This window comes from Plasmodium chabaudi (genome assembly GCF_900002335.3).
Source record: "Plasmodium chabaudi chabaudi strain AS genome assembly, chromosome: 10".
NCBI lineage: Eukaryota > Apicomplexa > Aconoidasida > Haemosporida > Plasmodiidae > Plasmodium > Plasmodium chabaudi.
The window spans coordinates 130,448-151,555 of NC_030110.2; the positions used below are offsets into that span (position 1 = coordinate 130,448).

Here is a 21,108-nt window from a genome sequence, read left to right on the forward strand (position 1 = left end):
CTTATTTTTAATAATCAGGCGATTTATAATTTTGTATTATGGTTTTTGCTTTTAATTTAAAAAAATGTTAAAAAAAAGGAAAAATACAAATTAAGCACTTTAATTGAAAACAAATAAAAGCACATATTAATTGAACTTATAAAAAATATAAAAAGTGGGAATATAACATATTTAAAAAAGTTAAACAAATTGCACTATTATATGCCATTAAAACATAAACAAAATTGTATGACTTGTGTGAGAAATGCTGTCTTCTATATTTCAACTCTCTCACTCTTGTGCATACATCACATATTAACTCGCTTTTGTAGCAAAAATGTGAAACATTGCTAATCCTTTGTTCCCGTTATATGAGCAATGACAATATATTAAAATGTCCCTTTGTAGGTCATTAGGTATCAATAAGTATGACGTTAAGAACATTTTCGAATTTTGATTTCCAGGATGCGGTGATAAATCGGGATAATATTTTGCATTAGGCATTATATTATTTACACTAGTTTTTGTAAATTGCATTGTTAAATTCGAAAAATATACCATGCTAAAACAACTTTCTGGTTCTAAACGGGCCCCTTGCATTTTAGTAATATAACTATTACAATTTATTCCAACAACATCCCCAGGATATGCCTCTATTTCACAAACAGGATTGTTAATATATTTTACAGGTTTTGTTAAAAATTGAAATTTCCCTCTATTGTTTCCATAATCACACCCTTTTATATAATCACCTTCTAAATTATTATTCAAGCCATGTGCTTTTTTTATGTTTATTTTAAGATACGGTGTTATTCCTTCATTTCCTTTTTCACTGTCACATATACAAACAATAGTTATATCTTCTTTTACAACAAACGGTGGATATATACTCACATTATAAGTATCATTTTCTATATGATTTGTTAATATAACTCCAGGTAAACTGTTGTGTATATGATTTTGTTTATTATTTATAATAAACTCATCTTTTATCCCATCATATTTAAAACAATATGAAGGATCATATCCCTTATCACTATTATTCTTATTATGAACAATAGGACAAAGCAATTTTATTGCTTTGTTATAATCATGATCAACACTGCAATTTCCTGGGGGATAATCTTTTAAGTTACATATGAAATAATTGCCAACTTCGATATCTTTCAAACTAGCCATAAGAACAGGGGTGTATATATATAAACATACACACATATAAAACAACAAAGAATATAACGCCTTTCTCATCTTAAAAACATAAATCGATAAAAATATTAAAAGTGAAAATGCATAATATAGAAAAATGGAAAAAAACATATTTCGAGCTACGGAGAAATATGTGTTAATATGACATATAATATGGCGTTGTGAATTCATATTGCTTCATAATACAAAAAAATAATAAAAATAAATATATGTGCAATCATTAATAAACTTTACACATATATGTATATAATATATTTTTTTAAGTCTTCAAACGGTAGCATCAACAAAAATACTCCAGTATGATAACTGTTGATTCAAAGAAACAAACAAAAGTTATCGTAACAAAGAATTTTTACATTCAAACTGAAGTATACACTACTTATTTGTTACAATTATGGGATTCATTGCTGCAACTAAATGATGTTCTGCAATATAAAATGTTGGAAATGTTCACACATAAGCATCACTATATATGAGACAGATTGAAATGTGCTTAGTTATGCGACGACGTAGGCATATATTGTATATTTGCCTTGTCTCTCCTCTTTAAGTACACAATGTTTATTAACTCTTTCAAAATATTAAAAATTTTAAAAGTTTTTTAAAATTTATAGCAAAATATGGATTAAAGAAAACAATGTGTTCATTTCAAAAGATATATTTTAAATTCTTTATCTTCATGTTTTTGAGATCTTATGCATATCTTATATTTTCAAAAAAAATGCATTCCATAAACAAATTTAAATTCGTTTTTTTTTAATTCTTTTTAAGGGAATAAAACATTAAAATAATATTTTGAAAAAGAATCATAAATTAAACATTTCCCATGAAAATATATTTTATTATTTAAGGATTAAATTAATAAATGGTCTTTTCTTTGTTTTGTTAATATGCATGCAACTTTTTACATAGGATAAATCTCAAAGGATGCCCTGCTTTTAAGGCTATATATTTTTGTACTTTTTTAAAAATTAACTCTCAAAAAAACGATTTGTTTATATTATTAAAATAATAAGACATTTTTTAAAATTTTAATATAATTGTTACACATGCTATCATATTTTTATTTTTAATTGTATTTTATTTATTGCATATGATTTTTTGCTATAATTTAAAAAAATGTGTGTATGTACATGCATAACCATTTATTTGTTTCATTAATTAAGAGTTGTTTGCATTTATATATATATATATGTTAACCTTGTTTCTCTTATTCTATTATTTTTATTTATTATTTTTTTCTGTCTTTTATGCAGAATTGTTTTCTTTTGTGTATGATGTTCCATTTTCATACAGTCGCCTTATACCATTATTATTTGAATTAAACGGTTATATATATATATTTTTTAATGTTAAGGTTTTCAATAATGACATTCATGCAAAAAAAAGTTATCATTGCTAGTTGGTTATATACATATTTGAGTACATTATTTACACCCACATGACTGTATGGAGATGCTTGAATAAATGTTGCTACATAATTTAATGCAGCTATAAAAAACATCATATTCGACACTAAATGCCTATTCAAATATGTATCAAAAATTATATGTAAAAATGCGGTATATATGTAATGAATTAAAAATATATTAGGAATACTTGCATTGAAAAAAAGTGTGGCAATGCATAAACGTAATAGTATGAGGAATATATCTAGGGAAAAACAAATATATATATACGAATAAACAAAATAAAGGAAATAGTTTATGCAAATGCGTACATATATATAGTCTGTGAATTTGTAATGGAAAAAATAAAATAATTTTATTTCGTATGTTATATCACCCCAAAATCCGCACAAAGGGTATATTGACACTATGCGCATATCATGCTTCATCATAAGAGGAGCATATGGATAATTAGAATAAACGCGATTGAAAAATAGTTAAAGGTCTCATAATAAGAAGAAGAGGCACCAAACATATTTTGCCAAAATGTTCTTTTCTTTCTCAAAGGTCTATTACTTCCCGATTGATAATCATCATCATATTTATCATGGGTAGATATATTAACTTCATCGTCATCCTCGTCATGATTACTAGGGTAACTATTATGATTGAGAGAATTATTTTTTTGCCTTCTATTACCAACCATTTTCTCACTATCATTAGAATTTTTATTTGCTCTATTTTCATTGTGTGTTTGCTCATTTGATTCATCCTCATCACTAGAATCCATTTTATTGCTTTTGTAAATTTTCATATGCTCATAATATTTTTTATTTGCGTGATGGTTAATAATGCTTTGTATTTGCTCAGGATTTTCATGCAATCCCATATCCCACATGTCTCCAATTGATATGTAGTGATCATTCAAAGGAGCAGTTTCTTCTGTGCTGTTTCCAGTGGTTGTTAAAATATCTTTCGATGTATTTACATATAAAAACATAGTTCCAACATATTCATCTCTTTTGCATGAACAACTAATTTTAACATTTTCATTTATTTCATCGGGGAGTATAATATAAGACATATATGAATGCATTTTAGGCAGTTTAACATCATCACTCGGATCTGGTATAACTCTAGAATTAGGTATTAAATTTTTTGATGATAATAATATATCATTTTCATAATAAACATTATGAAAACAATTATTTGGTTGCAATTCTAAATTATTATTATAAATACTATTAATGTCTTTTTTATAACAATTTATTCCAATTACATCTCCTGGATATGCATATATATGACAATTAGAATTTTCATATAATGCTTTCCCGTTTGTTAAATCCTTTTTCATTGGTGTATTATCTCCAAAATCACATCCTTTTATTTTTTTTGTCATTTTTTTAAAACTCATTTTCATTATATGTTTTATATCTGGCTTTGTTTCAGCAAAACATAAACATATAAAATCAATGTCTTTAGATGAATATGGGGTCCCATAAAAATAAAACTTATCACGAAATTGGGATTCATTTGCTCCGATCAAATCTGGAAATATGTCATAAGTATTAACTTCTGGTGATGTTCCATTTGGATTTACATGGTCTATATATGTTTTTTTAGCACATTCGGATGGAAGCACTATATTTTTTGTCATCTCATTATAATCAATATTACAAATAAATAAAAATATTTTCCCAAATTCATTTTCTAAAACACATTCTTCGACATCACCTGAAGATGTATTTATCTCACAAATTTCAAAGTGCCCTATTCTCGTATTAGGTTTTGTTACATTGCTAAAGGCTACATATTTCAATAAGAAGCAGAAACAGTAATACACGAAAATGCTTCGACGCTTCATCATTTACTATATTCTCAAGATATGTATCACATTGAAGGAGGGAACAAATCGACGAAAAAAGGACACAAACACCTTTTGTTAACACCGAGAATAAAATTGTTACAAAGCGCTTCAATTTTTATTTTTTTCTTTACTGTGGTGTTATAATTTTCAAAAAAAAAAAAATAATGTAAAAAATGTAATATATTTATAATATTTTAACAATAAATTTCGCTTAATAACATAATTTATTTTTAAATAAAAAAAAATCAAAAAGTAATAGTGGGCATCATAATATATGAATGCGTTTATAATGTTATTAAAATAAATCGTAAATATACAATTCAATATATATGTTGTGTCTTTGATGATGTTTTGCCTTACCACAAATGCAATATTTTGTTTTAATGTAGAAAAAATATTTATGGATTTGAAACGTGATAAACAAAAAATAAATTACTTAATAAAATGGAACAATTTTGCAATCCTTAAAACAGTTGTGTATTCATAAAAAAAATAAGAGAGCCCCTTAATTTTTTGCGTCTATTAAGTTTTACAACACATGCAGATTAAACAAATTCACCCCAAAGAAGATCTAATGTATTCTTTATTTTAAGCATGTAAAACTTGATACAAGTAATAAATAAAAATTATAAATATATATACGTAAGCATGTGAATCCAAAGAAAAAAAAAACATTTCTTGTAAATTGATTTTTGCAATGCATAATTATTGTTTTTATGAACAATTCATAAACTATCGAATTTTCCAAAGAACAAAATCACAACAAAAAGTCTTATTACGCATTATTATATGTCTGTATACATGCACAAATTTGATAAATCTATTGAGTTTTTAAAAATGTGTGTCACTTTGTGAAGACACGAATGTACCTTCCTGGGATCATTCCCCATTAAAAAAATGAAAAAATAAACAACTTTATACCATGAAAAAAATTAATAAAAATGGAAAAATGAGTAAAAATCTTTTAATAATAACAAAATTATTTTTATATGTTTAAAGATGAAAATGTCTATTTGAAACAAATGTGCTCCGCTATCCATATCATGGGGATTTTGTACACATACAAGCATGCCATATCCTGGTATTCCAAACATACAAACATTTTTTAATGTTTAATATTTATATAAAGAGAATAAAAATTAAAAAGATAAGCAATCATAACCTTGTGAATGCAAGTTGTTACACGTTGATAAGAGAAAAATTAAGACTCTAAAATATAATAATAAAATAAAGCCATGAATAAATATAAACTCGGAAAATCTACAATCTAAGATTTTACGCCATTGGATAAAAATATATAATTTGGATACATTGTTTTTTATTTACTTGCATATAAATTAATAAGCTGACTCATACACAAGAAATGCATAGAGGGCGCTAGAGAAGTATTTTGTCGAACTACTAATAAGTATATAGATAATGGAGTTCATTATGATTTGATAAAAATACTTATAATATTATCGTATATTTACCCTTATTATGTTTAAGAACTTTTATATTTATTTAAATTACACACACAAAAATATTATAAAACGGAAACAACCCTTAAATAAGTAGCAACAAAGCATATTTTTATTTTTAAATAATAAGAAGAAAATTATGATTGTTGGTGTTTTGTTACTATAAAATAATTGTGATATAAAAGTAAAATCAAGAGTATTCCAAAATAATTGGTCTCTATTTTTGATTACACGGAAAAATGTTAAAATAAATAAAAATACACATTTTCTATTGTGATCAAATATTTATTGTTGAATGATACGAATATTCCCACGTTATAATTTGACCTTCAAAATTATCTTATGATAATTATTATTCTTAACGATTATATTTGCACATTTGTTTATATGCACACTTCGAGTTCATGCATGTGCATATATATTTTGAATAACTTTTTAATTAATGTTATTTTTATACTATCATTCGAAATATTTCTATGCATAAAAATATGCATACAATTTTCTATTTTATTATCATTTGTATACATATATGTGACACATATTTGCTATTTTAATATCATATCACACTTTTAAATGCTATAAAAACTGTTTTCTCAATAACTTGCTTTAATGTGTGTGCAACCAAACATGCTTTTTTGTATTTCCTCTGATGTGTATGCTGATATTCGTGCATATTCTCTATGAAAATCGTTTGATTCTTATTAAAAACATGCTTGATTGTATATTTATACATATAACGAATAAATATAATTATAAGAACCACATTGTAGAAAGCCTAAAATAAACACCACGACATCATTTTAATCCAAGCATACATGTCATAAGGGCATGAAGAATAATCATAAAATAAAAACAAAATATAAATATTTTTTCTATTCTAACTTTTTAATGTGAAATTATGCATTTTTATTTATTTTATTCAATTTTTTGTAAATATATATCATATATGTGGATGAATTATGTGGGCTTATTATATTTTGTTATCATTTGCATAAGTTTATGATGTGGGCTTAATGTATTGAGATAGTAGTATCAGTTGCATGATTGTATATCCTGCAAGCATATAATGTGGATAAACTAGGTGTGTGTATTATAATTAGTTACATGTGTGCATGCTTGTGTATTCCTATGTCTTCTTTCAAATTAAAATATTTTAATTCAAATAAAAATTAAATAATAATAAATAAAAATAAAAAAACACACCAAGTAAAAAATTAAATAAAAATAAATGAATATCCAAATAAAGAATACCAAATACAATTTTAAAAATATATATTTTTTGCATTAATTATAAAACAACCAAACACAAAAAAACTAGAAAAAACGATAATGAAATATATAACCTAATTGTGTATAATAATAAATGAATAAATATTTTATCAAGTTGCTTATGATTCATTAATCTTCGAATATACATAATAGTACGTTTTATATTCCTTTATTTCGCTTTTTTGTAAAATTGCAATACATTTCTATATTTTTCATTATTTATAATCCTATTTTCACTTCTTTCCCTTTTTTATATTTACATATAACATTTTATTTATAGTGCGTTGCTTTCCTTAATTTGGTATTAATATGATGTCATCATAATTAGACGTAGAATATTTTTTTTCGTTTTTTTATGAACCAAATAGGTTATTCACAACGAAGACTTCTCCAAGCATATGTGTATGGATATTTTACGGGTTTATAAATTCCCACGTACATTGTTACACATATATATATGAATACTCCAATTATATATCCAGTTGCATATAACACCATATACAAATCATAGCACGAAAAATATAAAACAAATTAAAGCCATGACATAATTCGATTATATTTAAATAAATATTGACTACATAAACTTAATATTAATTTTTATATATTTTTATGCCTTATAAATTATTCACATTTATATACATAGTTATTTATTTATTACTATAGTTGTCTTAATGAATATATATGTAAAACCTATATTTTTTTTATCATCTATACTATATGTAGAAAATATATTCATAGCCATTTTCACTCTTTTGTATATATGTATATAATTTCTGATAATGTTTAGATATATATACATACTTGTATTATTTAAAGGGATTATATTATCCATTCTTTTCTAAGCTTTATTATAAGAAGACCTGTTTTTCATCAATTTATACCATCAACTTTCTCAAACAAGTTTACTTAATATTTCGTCAATAATATATATATGTACAAGTTGTAAAATTTGTTCTATTTATCAGCATTTTTCATATTATTAACACTTTCATATGTTTATAAAACATTCAAATGTATAATTTTCTTTTTATATAATAATATATATACACCTTTATACACATATGATATATTACAAGTTTATGCATATGCCCATATCTATGTAGACTTATGCATATTGCTTTCATTCATTATTTAAAAAATTTTATTCTTATGAACATAAAATTTTAAATAATATAGCTTCATTATTAATAATCACACTTTCTTTATCAAATTTGTGGAATAAATACTCGAAAAATAATATCAAGGGGATATTAACGCTTATAAATTTGTTATAATTTTGCATGTTTACATTATCAGACTGTTAGAAAACACCTTTTACAAATATGAACATACACGTTTTTAAAAAAAATTCAATTTATTTGTTTTTAAAATATTTAGTAACGTTTGATATATTATTTGCTCAGCAAGTTCAATGGTTACACAATATGTATTCCATTGCATATTAGAACCTAAATGCGTGTTGTCTTTTTTTCTTTTTAACATATAAGTATTTCAAGCCATATTAAATCTTTATTATTTCCTTTTTTATTTGTCCTATTTATCATTTCACATTGACGTTGTTTATTTTATTAGTATTTAAAGAAGTGATAAATATATATATTTCTTATAAAGCAAACACCAAAAAATCGATACCCGAGTGGATGTATATACTATATGGTTTCTTTAGTACATAATTTTTAATTTAAAAACATTGTTACACATTTTTAGTATAATTTTGGATTGGTATTTTCTTAAAATTGGGGAACACAAATACATTAATTAGTCTATTTTTGTGTCATTGCATCATTCACAAATCTCTTTATGCATAATCTCCTATTCCTTCCCCACAAAATAATACTATATATAAATACGAAATATACATACATTTTCTAAAAGCAATAGATTACACACCAGTTGTTCTTCTTACGAATAGAATTGGTAGCTTTATGAAATATTGTCTTTGTGGCTGTAAAACTGATTTAAAAAAATGAACAAAAATATTCACAGTAAGATTTGCGAATTAAAGCAAAATAATTCACAAGGCGAATTAAATATTGCGCTGAACAATTTAAAGGCAAAAAATAAAAACGATAAAAATGGTACTATACTAAATGATAATAAAAATAAATTCCAAGAAAAGCAATCAGAGCATGAAAATGATTTATATCGTACATTAAAAATAAATAATGAATTGGATGGAAATTTAAAGAATATAGAAAATCTCGAACAAAAATATTTCTACTTACAAAATGAAAAAGACAAAAGAAAGAAGAAAAAAAAACAATTTTATAAATTAGGAAATTCAATTTTAAATAACCTAGATCCTAACAATAAATCGACATTTTTAGATACATGCGAGAATAAAAGTGAAAAGAAAGAAAACCCTGGTTCTTTTTACTTCTCTTATAATTCTTATGAAAAAAACAGTAATAATAATAATAGCAATCAAAAAAACTATACATTTGAAAATCGAAATGATGAAGATTATAATTCGTTCAAAAGTTCCACTAAAGATATACAAAACATTTTGAATAGGAACCCTGATATGAAATTAGAAATTTTCAATACCAGATATAATTCATTTGTAAATAATAAACAAAAAAGTGCCATTTATTACATGAAAAATGAAGAAGATAACTATACTTCTAATAAGGATAATATCAGCAGTGAAAATGATGAAATAGACGATGACAGTTACAATAAATTACTCATCCCAAACTTCCCTAAGGGTATAAAAGACAATGTTCAAACTGAAAAAAAAATACAAAATATAAAAGACAAACTACACGAAATAAATTATAAATCACAAAATTTATTTAATAAAATTGAAGAGGAATATGTTCAGAAATTTAGAAATAATGGAAATTACTTTAACCAGGAAGTAGACAATTATTATACCACAGATAATAATAAAAATTTATTTCCAAATAAATTTAATGAAAATAATTGTATTTTTGAACAAAATATAAAAGATTTTCCATATCAAGGTTATTCAGGTGATATTAGTTTAAACCAAAAAATCACTCAAGGAAAAGAAAACTACAATGATCAATACGTAATAAGCAATTACATAAATCAAACTAATAATGAGATTGAAGTAATAACGGCTGATGGAAATAGAAATAACGCAAATTTAATTAGCCTTCAAAAATTGAAAAACAATAATTTTACAAAAAGCAATCATACAATTTATACCAAGCCAAATATATACAAAAATAATAAATTATACAATAGCTACAATTATATAAATCAAAATTTAGAATATATACAAAACGATGTAAATAACATTAACACAACCAATATTCATAAAATTATTCGAGAAAGCATACCCCCCAAATCGCAGGATGGGCCAATCATAAATGAAACACCCAATTTTGTTAGCAGAATAATCAATGGTAACACTTCTACAAGTTTATATGACGAAAAATTGGCAAATAATAATACAAATAATATAAATAACGCACTAAATAGTAATGCTGACCTAAAATTTCATTCCAAAACAGGTATAAGCAATTTACATGTAAAAAATTGTACAAATAATATGAATAGGGGGAACGAACACATAAATAATATAAACAAACTAATAATAAATTATAGAAATAAAGAAGAAGCAAAGGAAAATGAAAAAAATGTAAAAAAGGAGATACATATTAGCGGAATAAATCTATTCGATGGAGGGAATTTTAGCAATCCAATAGCTTCCAATATGAAGTGGAATAATAATAGCAACCTGATCAATAGCATGACTAATGTGAATGATACAAATAAAGAAAAATACTGGATAAAGAAAACATATATAGATAACACCGATATACACAATTCTGATACATTGAGTGTGCCAAATAATATGAACAAATTATACGATTTAAAAAATGAAAAACCAAAGAAAAAAAATGATTTAAATATTAACAATAAAGATACAATAATGATTTCAGGAAGATATCCAGAAAATAGCACAGAAAATAACAATAGACAAATTATGAAAAATGATATAAAACTAGCCAAAAATGTTTTTATGAATTCAGAAAACCAAATAATAAATAGTGACACTAATAAACTGGGGAGCGATATAATATACCATAATAATAGACAAGTAAATGAACTTTATAATAAGAACCTTTCATATTTTGATGAACTGGAAAATATGGACCATGAAAAAAATGATTCATATGCAAATTGCAACAGAAATATGAAATTAAAATTTGATGAAATTCATTCTAACGATTATCCCGTTTTCCATGATCAAAATAGTAGAAAAAAGTGGGAACAAAGCTTCAATAAATATTCAAATAACTTAAAAGAAGTTAACAATCATGGAAAAAATTTAATCTCGAATAATAGTATTAACGCTACTAGCGCAAATTTGAAATCATTTCAACAAACAAATTCAATAAATCATGAAAATGTAAAAGATTATAAAAGAAAATATCATAATATAAATTATAATGACTTTAAACAAAATCAGCTATTAGATATAAATGATACCAAAAATCTTAACCTGCCAAATCAATATATTAGCAAAAATTTTATGGCAACACACATTATAAATGAAGACGAAAATATATTAGGATCTACTAAAATGAGTTCTTTTGACGGTATTACAAAATTGGAAGATGAGAAAAATACGGAATATTTAACTGGTGAATATGGTTATATTAACGGTACAAGGGGAGAAAACAAACTGTACAACAACGAAAACACAGATTGCTTTAGAAAATATAAAGACCTGATTAACACGAACATCAATAACGAGAAGTACAATGCTAATGGAAAATATAACAAGAACAATTTTTTTTCATCAATCAATATAAGCGATAGAGCAAATACTAAAAATATAACGGAAATTGGAAAATATCAATCATATCAAAAAGATTATAATTTAAAAACATTTAAAAATAAATTAGTAAATCCTCAAAGCTTTTTACAAATAAAAAATAATACAGCAGAGATACAAAATAACGATTATAATTTTAGACATACTAATTTGTATTTTAATGAAGTAAACCATATAGATCAGGAGATAACAAAATCAAAATATGAAAATAGTAATATTCCCAACAAAATATATAATAACGAATTTTGGGCTCAAAATTATAATGAAACAATCGAATACCATTTTAACGCAAATAACAAAATTAGGAATGAAATATTTATTAGTAGCCATGATCAAACAATTCGAACAAATGTAGACACGGAACAAAATGATATTGTGAATAACTACAATACTGAAGGAAAATACAACATCAGAAATATTATAAAAGAAAGTACCAACACCACAATATGCTATATAATACAGAACATTCTTCAATACTGTAACAAAATTTTCAACGATTTATACGTGAATAATGATTTGCTAAAAAAAAAGAAACGAAATGAACTTAATTTATATTTAATAAAACTAAGAGAAAATAATTATGAACAATTTTTTTTTAACTTAAATAAATATTTTGAAGCATTATTAGCATTTCTGAATTCTAATTATATATATAAATGTAACTCATCTATATTATATAATATTTGCATTGTTGTAAAAAACTTGTTTTTTTTACTAAATTTCGGGGTATATATTTTTCATATAATTAAAGTATGTGCGCATTGCATTGTTAAGCTGATCTTAATGAACCCAATTTCTATCATTGATAAGACATGGTTTTTTTTATTAAATTTATACAGATATATATTTCAAAAGTTATACGAACATTTTAAAATATATTTTAATAATAATGAAAACCATCCAATGGATAAAGAATCACTTGAAATTTTGGTATCTTTTATAAATACCTTCAATGAAATTATTATAGAATATGGGAAAATAAGGATAATAGCAAGAAATAAAAAAAAAGAAGAATTAATTGCGTTTCCTTTGTATGAAGCACTCAAACCATTTTTCTTTCTGAACACAGCATACTATGATAATTCTCCAAAAATGAACGAAAAAAATGAGGTAAAATTCTCGACAAAAATCTTAATCAGCTCAAGTGACAGTAGTGATTGCAATAATAGAAGCGATTCCAGTAATTCTAACAACTATGAAAGCTATCATTCAAATAAACATTCACGAGGAAATTCGATGGAGAAAAGTCAAGAGAAAATAGAGCATTATATGAATATTGACAATACGTATGATCAAATAGTTAAAAGGAAACAAAAAAATGAAAACAAAAAAGAAAACAAAAATAAATTTTATAATGAAAATTCTGATTTTCTCGATTGTAAATCACAGTGTTCTGAAAAGAATAGAAGGGAAAATATATTTGAATATACCAATAATGCTAGTAATGAAATATTAGACAAACAAAATAAAGACCATGTTATTCACTCAAAGAATTCTATTATGGATACAAAAAACTATATAAAAAAAAATAATGACGATGAACTGTCAATTTATATGCGAAACAATTTACTATGCTCTATGCAAACGCTTATAAAGATGTTTTCTCATATTTATATAAACAACTGGGATAAAATTCTTTATTATTACAACGAAAATACGAATGAGCGTATTCCAATATTTTTAACTATAATTATAAATGATCATAATCAAAAATTGAGAACTAATTCGATTTTATGTTTAAAATATTTATTCGATTGTAAGCAGCTCAAATATTGGTTTTTATTGAAAACAAATATTTATAACTCAGACACTAATGATTTTAATAATGGCCAATCGGCTTTAAAGGATGAAGAAAGTGCAATCACTGTTTCGAATATGATTGTTGATCAATCCAAAGATAATAATAGTCATAGTAGTTTTAATAATAGTAACGATAATAACAAAATTAAAAAAAATATAGACCCCACTAATAGGGGGGAATATTATCAGCACTCATTAAATGACACATATGCCCATGAACAAGGATATACATTAATGGCTATGGTGAATGATGATATCCCTTTAAGAAAATATGCAACTCCAAAAATCGAAACGCAAGTTAAATATAATTATATTGATACTCAAATCCAGAATATTATATGCCCAGAAAATTTATCAGATCTGAAAAATATTGTAAATGATAACAATAGTGAAGGCAGTGGATGTATCATAGATAAAAAACTAGACAAAGAAACTGAAAAAGACATTTATATTTGTGACAAAACAATTGAAGAAACTAACTCAAATAATCGAGAATCCTTAGAAAAACAAAACGAAAAAAATAAAATTCATAAAAAAGGATCGACATATACAAATATGAACAAAGGGAACAAAAATTTGGATTATTCTACACAAACACATGGAGAAGCAGATTATAAAAATGGAAATATAAATTATAAAAAATTAATGATAGAAGATAATATTATAAAAATGTTATCTCACCTAATTAAATTAATAAATAAAACGTACTTATTAAATAATGAAAATAATTTCTATACACCAATAGACAGATTAAATATTTATCGATTTTTTTTGCGAGTTTCACAATCTATGTTATTAAAAAAATATAAAAACTTATTAATGAAAATTTTAAAAACATCTTTTTTCTATTTATTAAAATATCTTATATATTTTAATAATGGAGATATGTTACCATTTTGTGGGAAAAAACTAGTTCAAAATAAAAGTAATTTAAAAAATAAAAAACAACATATATTACATAATAACAGCGATAATGAGCTGACATTTTTAAATAATGGTCAATCTATAAATAAGGGAGATATAAAAAAAAATAAAAAAAAATCTCATACTCTTTCAAACAATTTTCTTTATATCATAGATGAGCACAATTCTCAAAATATTCGCAAAACACAATCTTTCATTCAAAATACTTCTGGTACCTCAACTCAAGTTGTAGAAAATGATCATATAGATGAAGAACACATGTTTAAATCGCTAAACAATAGTTCAGAATGTTTCAAACAAATGGGAAAATATGAAGAAGATAGCATTTATATAATCAGAGATCCTGAGGAATCATATCCTTATCATGAAAAAGAATTGAAAAACAATTTTAAATATCTCTCGTATAATAGTGAGCATAATGATAATGCATATGGAAAAAAAACAATAAATAAGATAAAAAATAAAGATATCGAAATAGATACAAAACAATTTCTACAAGAGGATGCTGAAAACGAAACATACATTAATTATAAAAAGGAAAAAGCTAATAACAAATTCAAAGATAACGAATCAATGATAAATCCAATTGATGAAAAAATAAAGAAAAAACATCTCGATATAGATAAGCACAAAATCGATGAAAATGTTTATAAAGGCAATAATTTGGATGGTATTGAAAATGAAAAAAATATCGAAACACATAATGGGAATACGCAATGTTTCAGAAGTTTCTATGATAGTGTGCAACATGCTAAGGAATTTAATGATGACAAAATGATTTGCAATCTTAAAGACCAGAAAAGCGATGAAAGTATATGTGGAATAAAAAGAGAGCATATAGAAGAAGACATAATTTCGATATATTCTGATAAAAAAACAGACAAAAGGAGAAAAAATAAAAATAAGGATTTTTTTCAAATTTTCCAAAATGAAGAAATGGAACCCAATACACAAATGAACAAAAATGAAAACGATATATCATATTTGTATAAAAATATTAACAAAATAAATAGAAAACTTTTATGCAAAAAAAATTATGAACTATTAATACGAGTATTATATTGTAATGAATATTCAAAGAATTCAAAATATATATGTACAATAACTGTTATTATAAACATCTTTTCAGTTTTATTATGTGAATATAATGATGATATATATAATTTTTTATGCACCAATATTTACAGAAAAAATATAAATAAAATCTTAAACAATCGAAATATATTTTGTGAAAATTCTACTCAAAATTATTTGTACAACATCTCCTTTGTGCAATTGATATATTTCATGCTTATCTTTTTATACAAAATATTTTATCAGACATGTGATGAAGCAAAGAATAATTTAATAACCAATATAGGTAATCCTTCAACTTACAACATTAATGACACTTTTAATAATGTTATAAAAGAGCATCTCCAAAATGAGAATAATTATAATAATAAAAATGGTGGCATGACAAATAATAACCAGTTTAGCACAGATAGCAAATATGAAACGGGTCAGAAAAACGGAGTAATAAATAAAGACTACAATACTAATTGTGATAACAAAACAATCTATAATAATACTGAGAGTTGCAATAATATAGAAATTTGTAGTAACAAAAATAATTACCTTAAGGACAAAAAAACATCTACCAACAATTCATATACTGAACTTTTTAACAAATACATCACATCATATACGCAAAGAGAATTTAATAAGAATAAAAACGTAAATATATTTGATAAATATAATTTGATACCTTATGATATGCAAATATTTAAAAATATGTTTGCAGTTTTTCAAAAGACGTTGAAATATTATCTATTTTGTTACATGCATTGTTGGAACGATGTTAAAACCTTGTTGGAATATTTTTTGCAATCAGAAAACATAAATATAAAAATAATTTCCATTAAAATCGTGATTGATATTTTTACATTTATAAATGCCTACTACGAAGATAAGACTATTGATAATAATAATAATAGTGATGAGCCCGAATTTTCAGTTTTAAAAGAAAAAGACAATGCTAAAAATAGTCCTATAGATACCAATGAGGATGCTTCAGAACAAACTAATATCGATGGAAGTCCAGAAGAAAGAAAAAAGGTGAAAAAAAAGAATATAAAAAATGATAGTTTGAACGATACCGCACAACCAGAAGAGGAAAGAAAAAATTATTCCGATACAATAAATGTGCTTAAAAGTACAAAAAGTGATTTATACAATTTTACAAATGTGAAAAGGGAAAGTAAACAAATAAATAAAAATAGTAATAATAAAAAAAATGGCATTCATTGTGGCAAACGTAAGCCGGATGAAAAAATGAATAAACAAAGAGAAAATAATAGCAATTCGAAGTGTCAAGAAAATTACAAAAATTATCAAAAAAAAAAATTTATGCAACTAGTAGAAAGAGATATGATATACTTATTTAGAAAATATATATTAATGCATATACACAGCATAAATAAAATAGACAATGATGCAATTAATAAAAGAAATAAAATAAAGCATGTATTCTTCAATACAATTATATGTATATCTCAACTAAGTTATGAAGGTTTTAAGGTTTTAAAAATTGAAGATATACAAAAATTAACTAGTTTAATTTCGTCTTGTGCGAATAGTATCAAATGTAATATAATTACTACACTTAGCAAATATATTATTAAGTATATATTTACCTTTAATAAAAAATTTATACAAATGTATGAAAAAAAAATTAATCTCTTACATATAAATTCGGCAAATGTATATTATAATAATATTCTTTCCACACAAAATAATTTTCATATAACAAAAAATAACTTCAACATTGACATTCTACTTGATGAAAATTCCATTTCGTCTCCTTCTGGTTCTAATATACAAACTAATGAATCACATCAAAATGAAACAAGTAGAAATAATAATTATTTGAGCATGTTAAAAACAGATCAAATAAGCGACTTAAAAAATTTATCTTTCTTAAATTATTCGCAAAATAAACAAGAAAAATACTACAAAATGGAACAAGATATTCATGAAAATGGTTTGGCTGCTCCATTTTTTGTTTCACCAGATTCTAATGAGTTTTTTCAAAAAAATAATTCGTCTAATCATATGCTTACACTTAATAATACTCTTTCTGATAAATCTGAAGAATGTTTACAAAATATGAATAAGGGTAGTCAACACTATTCTTCTGACAAACCTTTTTTTAAAAATAGGCAGATCGAGGTAGATAGTTGTAGAAATGGCAATAATGATACCAATATCTGTAATCGTATCATTCATAATAGAAAACAAGAAATAAGAAATATGAAAAACAAAGAACAATATTTTACCGATTTAAATGCAGATAATGAGAGAAAAAAAGAAACAAATGATAAAGATTCATTTAAAAATATGAACACAAATAAATTTATTAAATTTGATAATTATCAAACTGCATCACAAAAAGAACGTGATAATAATAATTATTATTTCAAAAATGATAAATTAAAAAAAATGGAAACTAATACAAAAAATTACATCAGTAAAATTAATATAAAAAATAGTAATGATATTTTAATGTCTAAAAAAGAGCATGCAAAGAATTTAGATAATATATCACATCAATATTCTGATGATATAAAAAATGATGATGATATAGAAAACGAAAACTATTATAACAATAGTAAATTAGCAAATTCTCAAATTAATGTCAAAGAAGACAATAACGCATTTAATGATAGTATTTACATATTAGGAAAACAGAAAAACGAAAAAAAATTATTTGAATTATATTATATATATATTTATATTATTATTCACATAATCAAATTTTACAATGAGTCTTTTGTAGATTTAAAGTACTATATATATAACTGTATATGTGAGATCGCAAGTTCGTACATTCCTTTTTATTTCACCCAAAATAATATAAAAAGCTTCTCTTATTATAGTAATCACAATAGTGAAGAAAATAAAGATATTAACGAATTTATAAGTTTTATAAACAATATTAACACATCTACAAATGTAAATGATTTAAAATTATATAATTTTAATAACAAAAAAAAGGAAAAAAAATTAAATAGTAAAAAAATACTCAAAAAAACATATAACTCAGATAATGAAAATGATCATCATACCCAAACTTCCAAACTTGAGTTTATTCAGTCCCCAAATTCTGCTACAAAAGCATATGAAGAAAATGAATATTCGGAGATTCCTGGATCATCGATTTCCACATTTATAGGAACCGAAAAATTTTCTAGCAATGAAAGTGGTAATGAAAGATTATATAATTTGTCTAATTCAAAAAATGAGAAAATTGAGAACAATAGTTGCATAGAACAACAAACAAATCCCAAGAGCATATGTATAGATACCCAATTAAAAAATCTTCAAAATACTCGAGATACCATGCATGATGATTTTTCAACAAACATTTATTTAATTTCTTATATTGAATATATTTACATATTATTGTTAATTATAAGAGGAAATAGAAAGGTAGAAAAAGATCGAGCCATTTGTTGTATTATTAGGTATTTAGGATTTATATGTAAAAATATGAATTTCTTTTTATTTAACTCAATCAATCTAGTGTCTTCATCTTTTCTTAATAAATATTTTGTATACCTAAATAATTTAATCGAAAAAAATAACTTTTTTGATATTCAAGAAGAAGAGATAAGCCAAATTGAGGGAAAAAAGAAAAAAAAAATCAATAAAAATGTCGAGAAAAATAATAGAGAAATTAGCATACCAGAAAATATTCACAATGAAAAATTGGATAGCCAATCATTCAAAAATTGTATGAAGAAATGTATAGACGCACAAAAGGAACTTAATCATGGAATAAAAAACGAAGATATTAAAAAAATTGCACATGATAGGGATGAAAGTAATAACCAATATGGCGAAAAAATAGACAATATGGATAAAAAAGAATCAGTAATAAATTCAAAGGATAAATTGTATCACTTATTCTTAAACATATATGTAAAATATGAATATGACTTTGATCCTTGGTTCATTTCTTCGAATACAAATGTGAAAAAAGAAAGAAAAATTGAAATAAATAGTAAAAAGAGTAATTACATTCAAAATTCAAATGATTTATTGAATAATAACGAGCAATCAAAACAAAACAGCGAAAGTAATACTCGAAAGGTTGAAGATATCATAAGAATAAATCCTCAATTAGATATTCCAAGTAAAGAATGGGCTGAATGCTATTCTTATAAAAAAATAAAAAATATAGCATCCAATCCAATTATAATAGAGATAAAAGACATATTCAATTCTAATATAAATAAAAATGGTATTCTAAATAACCCTAATAATATTGATTCAAAAATAATATTATATTTATTATCCGTTGTAAAGGATCATATAAAAAATAAAATAACATGGAATGTTCTTTATGCATTTAAATTAATCTATAATAATTTTTCATTTTTTTTTGCACACAACTTCACAGAATTACATAATAAAATATTAGATAGTTTAATTAATATATTGAGATTTACGAATGTATATAAAATTAAAATTTTGTCTTCTTTAGCATTAATGCACATACCCTTATATTATGATATTAATAAAAATAAGTTAAAAGAATTATGGGATACTTTAATATCAAATATTATTTTTTTTGATGTTACTTTTTCAAATGATGACAAATCTAATGTTAATCCAGCTTGTTATTATTATAATAAGGGAGCAAATTATTTTACTATAAGCAAAAAAAATGAATATAAATATAAATGTACATTAAGAATAAACATTTGTGAATTATTATACATATGTATATATAGATCATATATACATTCAAATATAAATACAAGCATAGAAATTAATAATGAACAAATTAATTGTTACGAAATTTTCAAAAAATATACACACATATTTAACATAAATAACGATTTGCACATATACAACTTAACACATATATTTAATAACCATGTATTATATTATTCATTTTATAACAACATAAGTAAAGAAAGTGATGACAGTTCGAACATTCCCAACATTATCTCCAATTGTGATGCCCCAAATCATCAACCGAGAAAAACACAACAAGACGATGGATGCAATGAAAAACAAACCTTACAACCAGAACAATCAGCATCCAATGAAGACACATTTCATGAACCAAAACAAAAAAATAAAAATATATACAACGATGAAACCATTGAATTTCAATTATTTTTAAATCGACATTTCGATAAATATAATTGTGTCTATAGAAATTTATTGGAATCAAATAAAAACACTATTTTTCTGGCACTTTTTTTAAAGCTCCATTACGAGATTAAAAATTCACTAAAAAAAATTCAGAAAAAAAGGATATATAATAAAGGGTAGGTATTATTAAAATAACATAATGACAAATTTTTTGAATATTAAAGTTTACAAAATTGATATCCATAAAAAGATGTT

General features: G+C 23.9%; 3 protein-coding genes across 3 annotated transcripts; 1 reads left to right on the forward strand and 2 right to left on the reverse strand.

The window, feature by feature from the left end:
- Positions 1-294: 294 nt before the first annotated feature.
- Positions 295-1,356, reverse strand: PCHAS_1003000 (6-cysteine protein P36, putative; the record flags this gene model as incomplete). Its single annotated transcript, XM_728859.2, has 1 exon — positions 295-1,356. The coding sequence occupies one exon, from the start codon at positions 1,354-1,356 to the stop codon at positions 295-297; it is 1,062 nt and encodes a 353-aa protein (XP_733952.2).
- Positions 1,357-3,021: 1,665 nt separating this feature from the next.
- On the reverse strand, positions 3,022-4,440 carry PCHAS_1003100 (6-cysteine protein P52, putative; the record flags this gene model as incomplete). Its single annotated transcript, XM_016798248.1, has 1 exon — positions 3,022-4,440. One exon carries the CDS (start codon positions 4,438-4,440, stop codon positions 3,022-3,024), a length of 1,419 nt encoding a protein of 472 aa, XP_016655483.1.
- Positions 4,441-9,135: 4,695 nt separating this feature from the next.
- PCHAS_1003200 (conserved Plasmodium protein, unknown function) lies at positions 9,136-21,033 on the forward strand (the record flags this gene model as incomplete). The annotated part of the gene is made up of 1 exon (XM_736305.2): positions 9,136-21,033. One exon carries the CDS (start codon positions 9,136-9,138, stop codon positions 21,031-21,033), a length of 11,898 nt encoding a protein of 3,965 aa, XP_741398.2.
- Between the last annotated feature and the right edge of the window lie 75 nt (positions 21,034-21,108).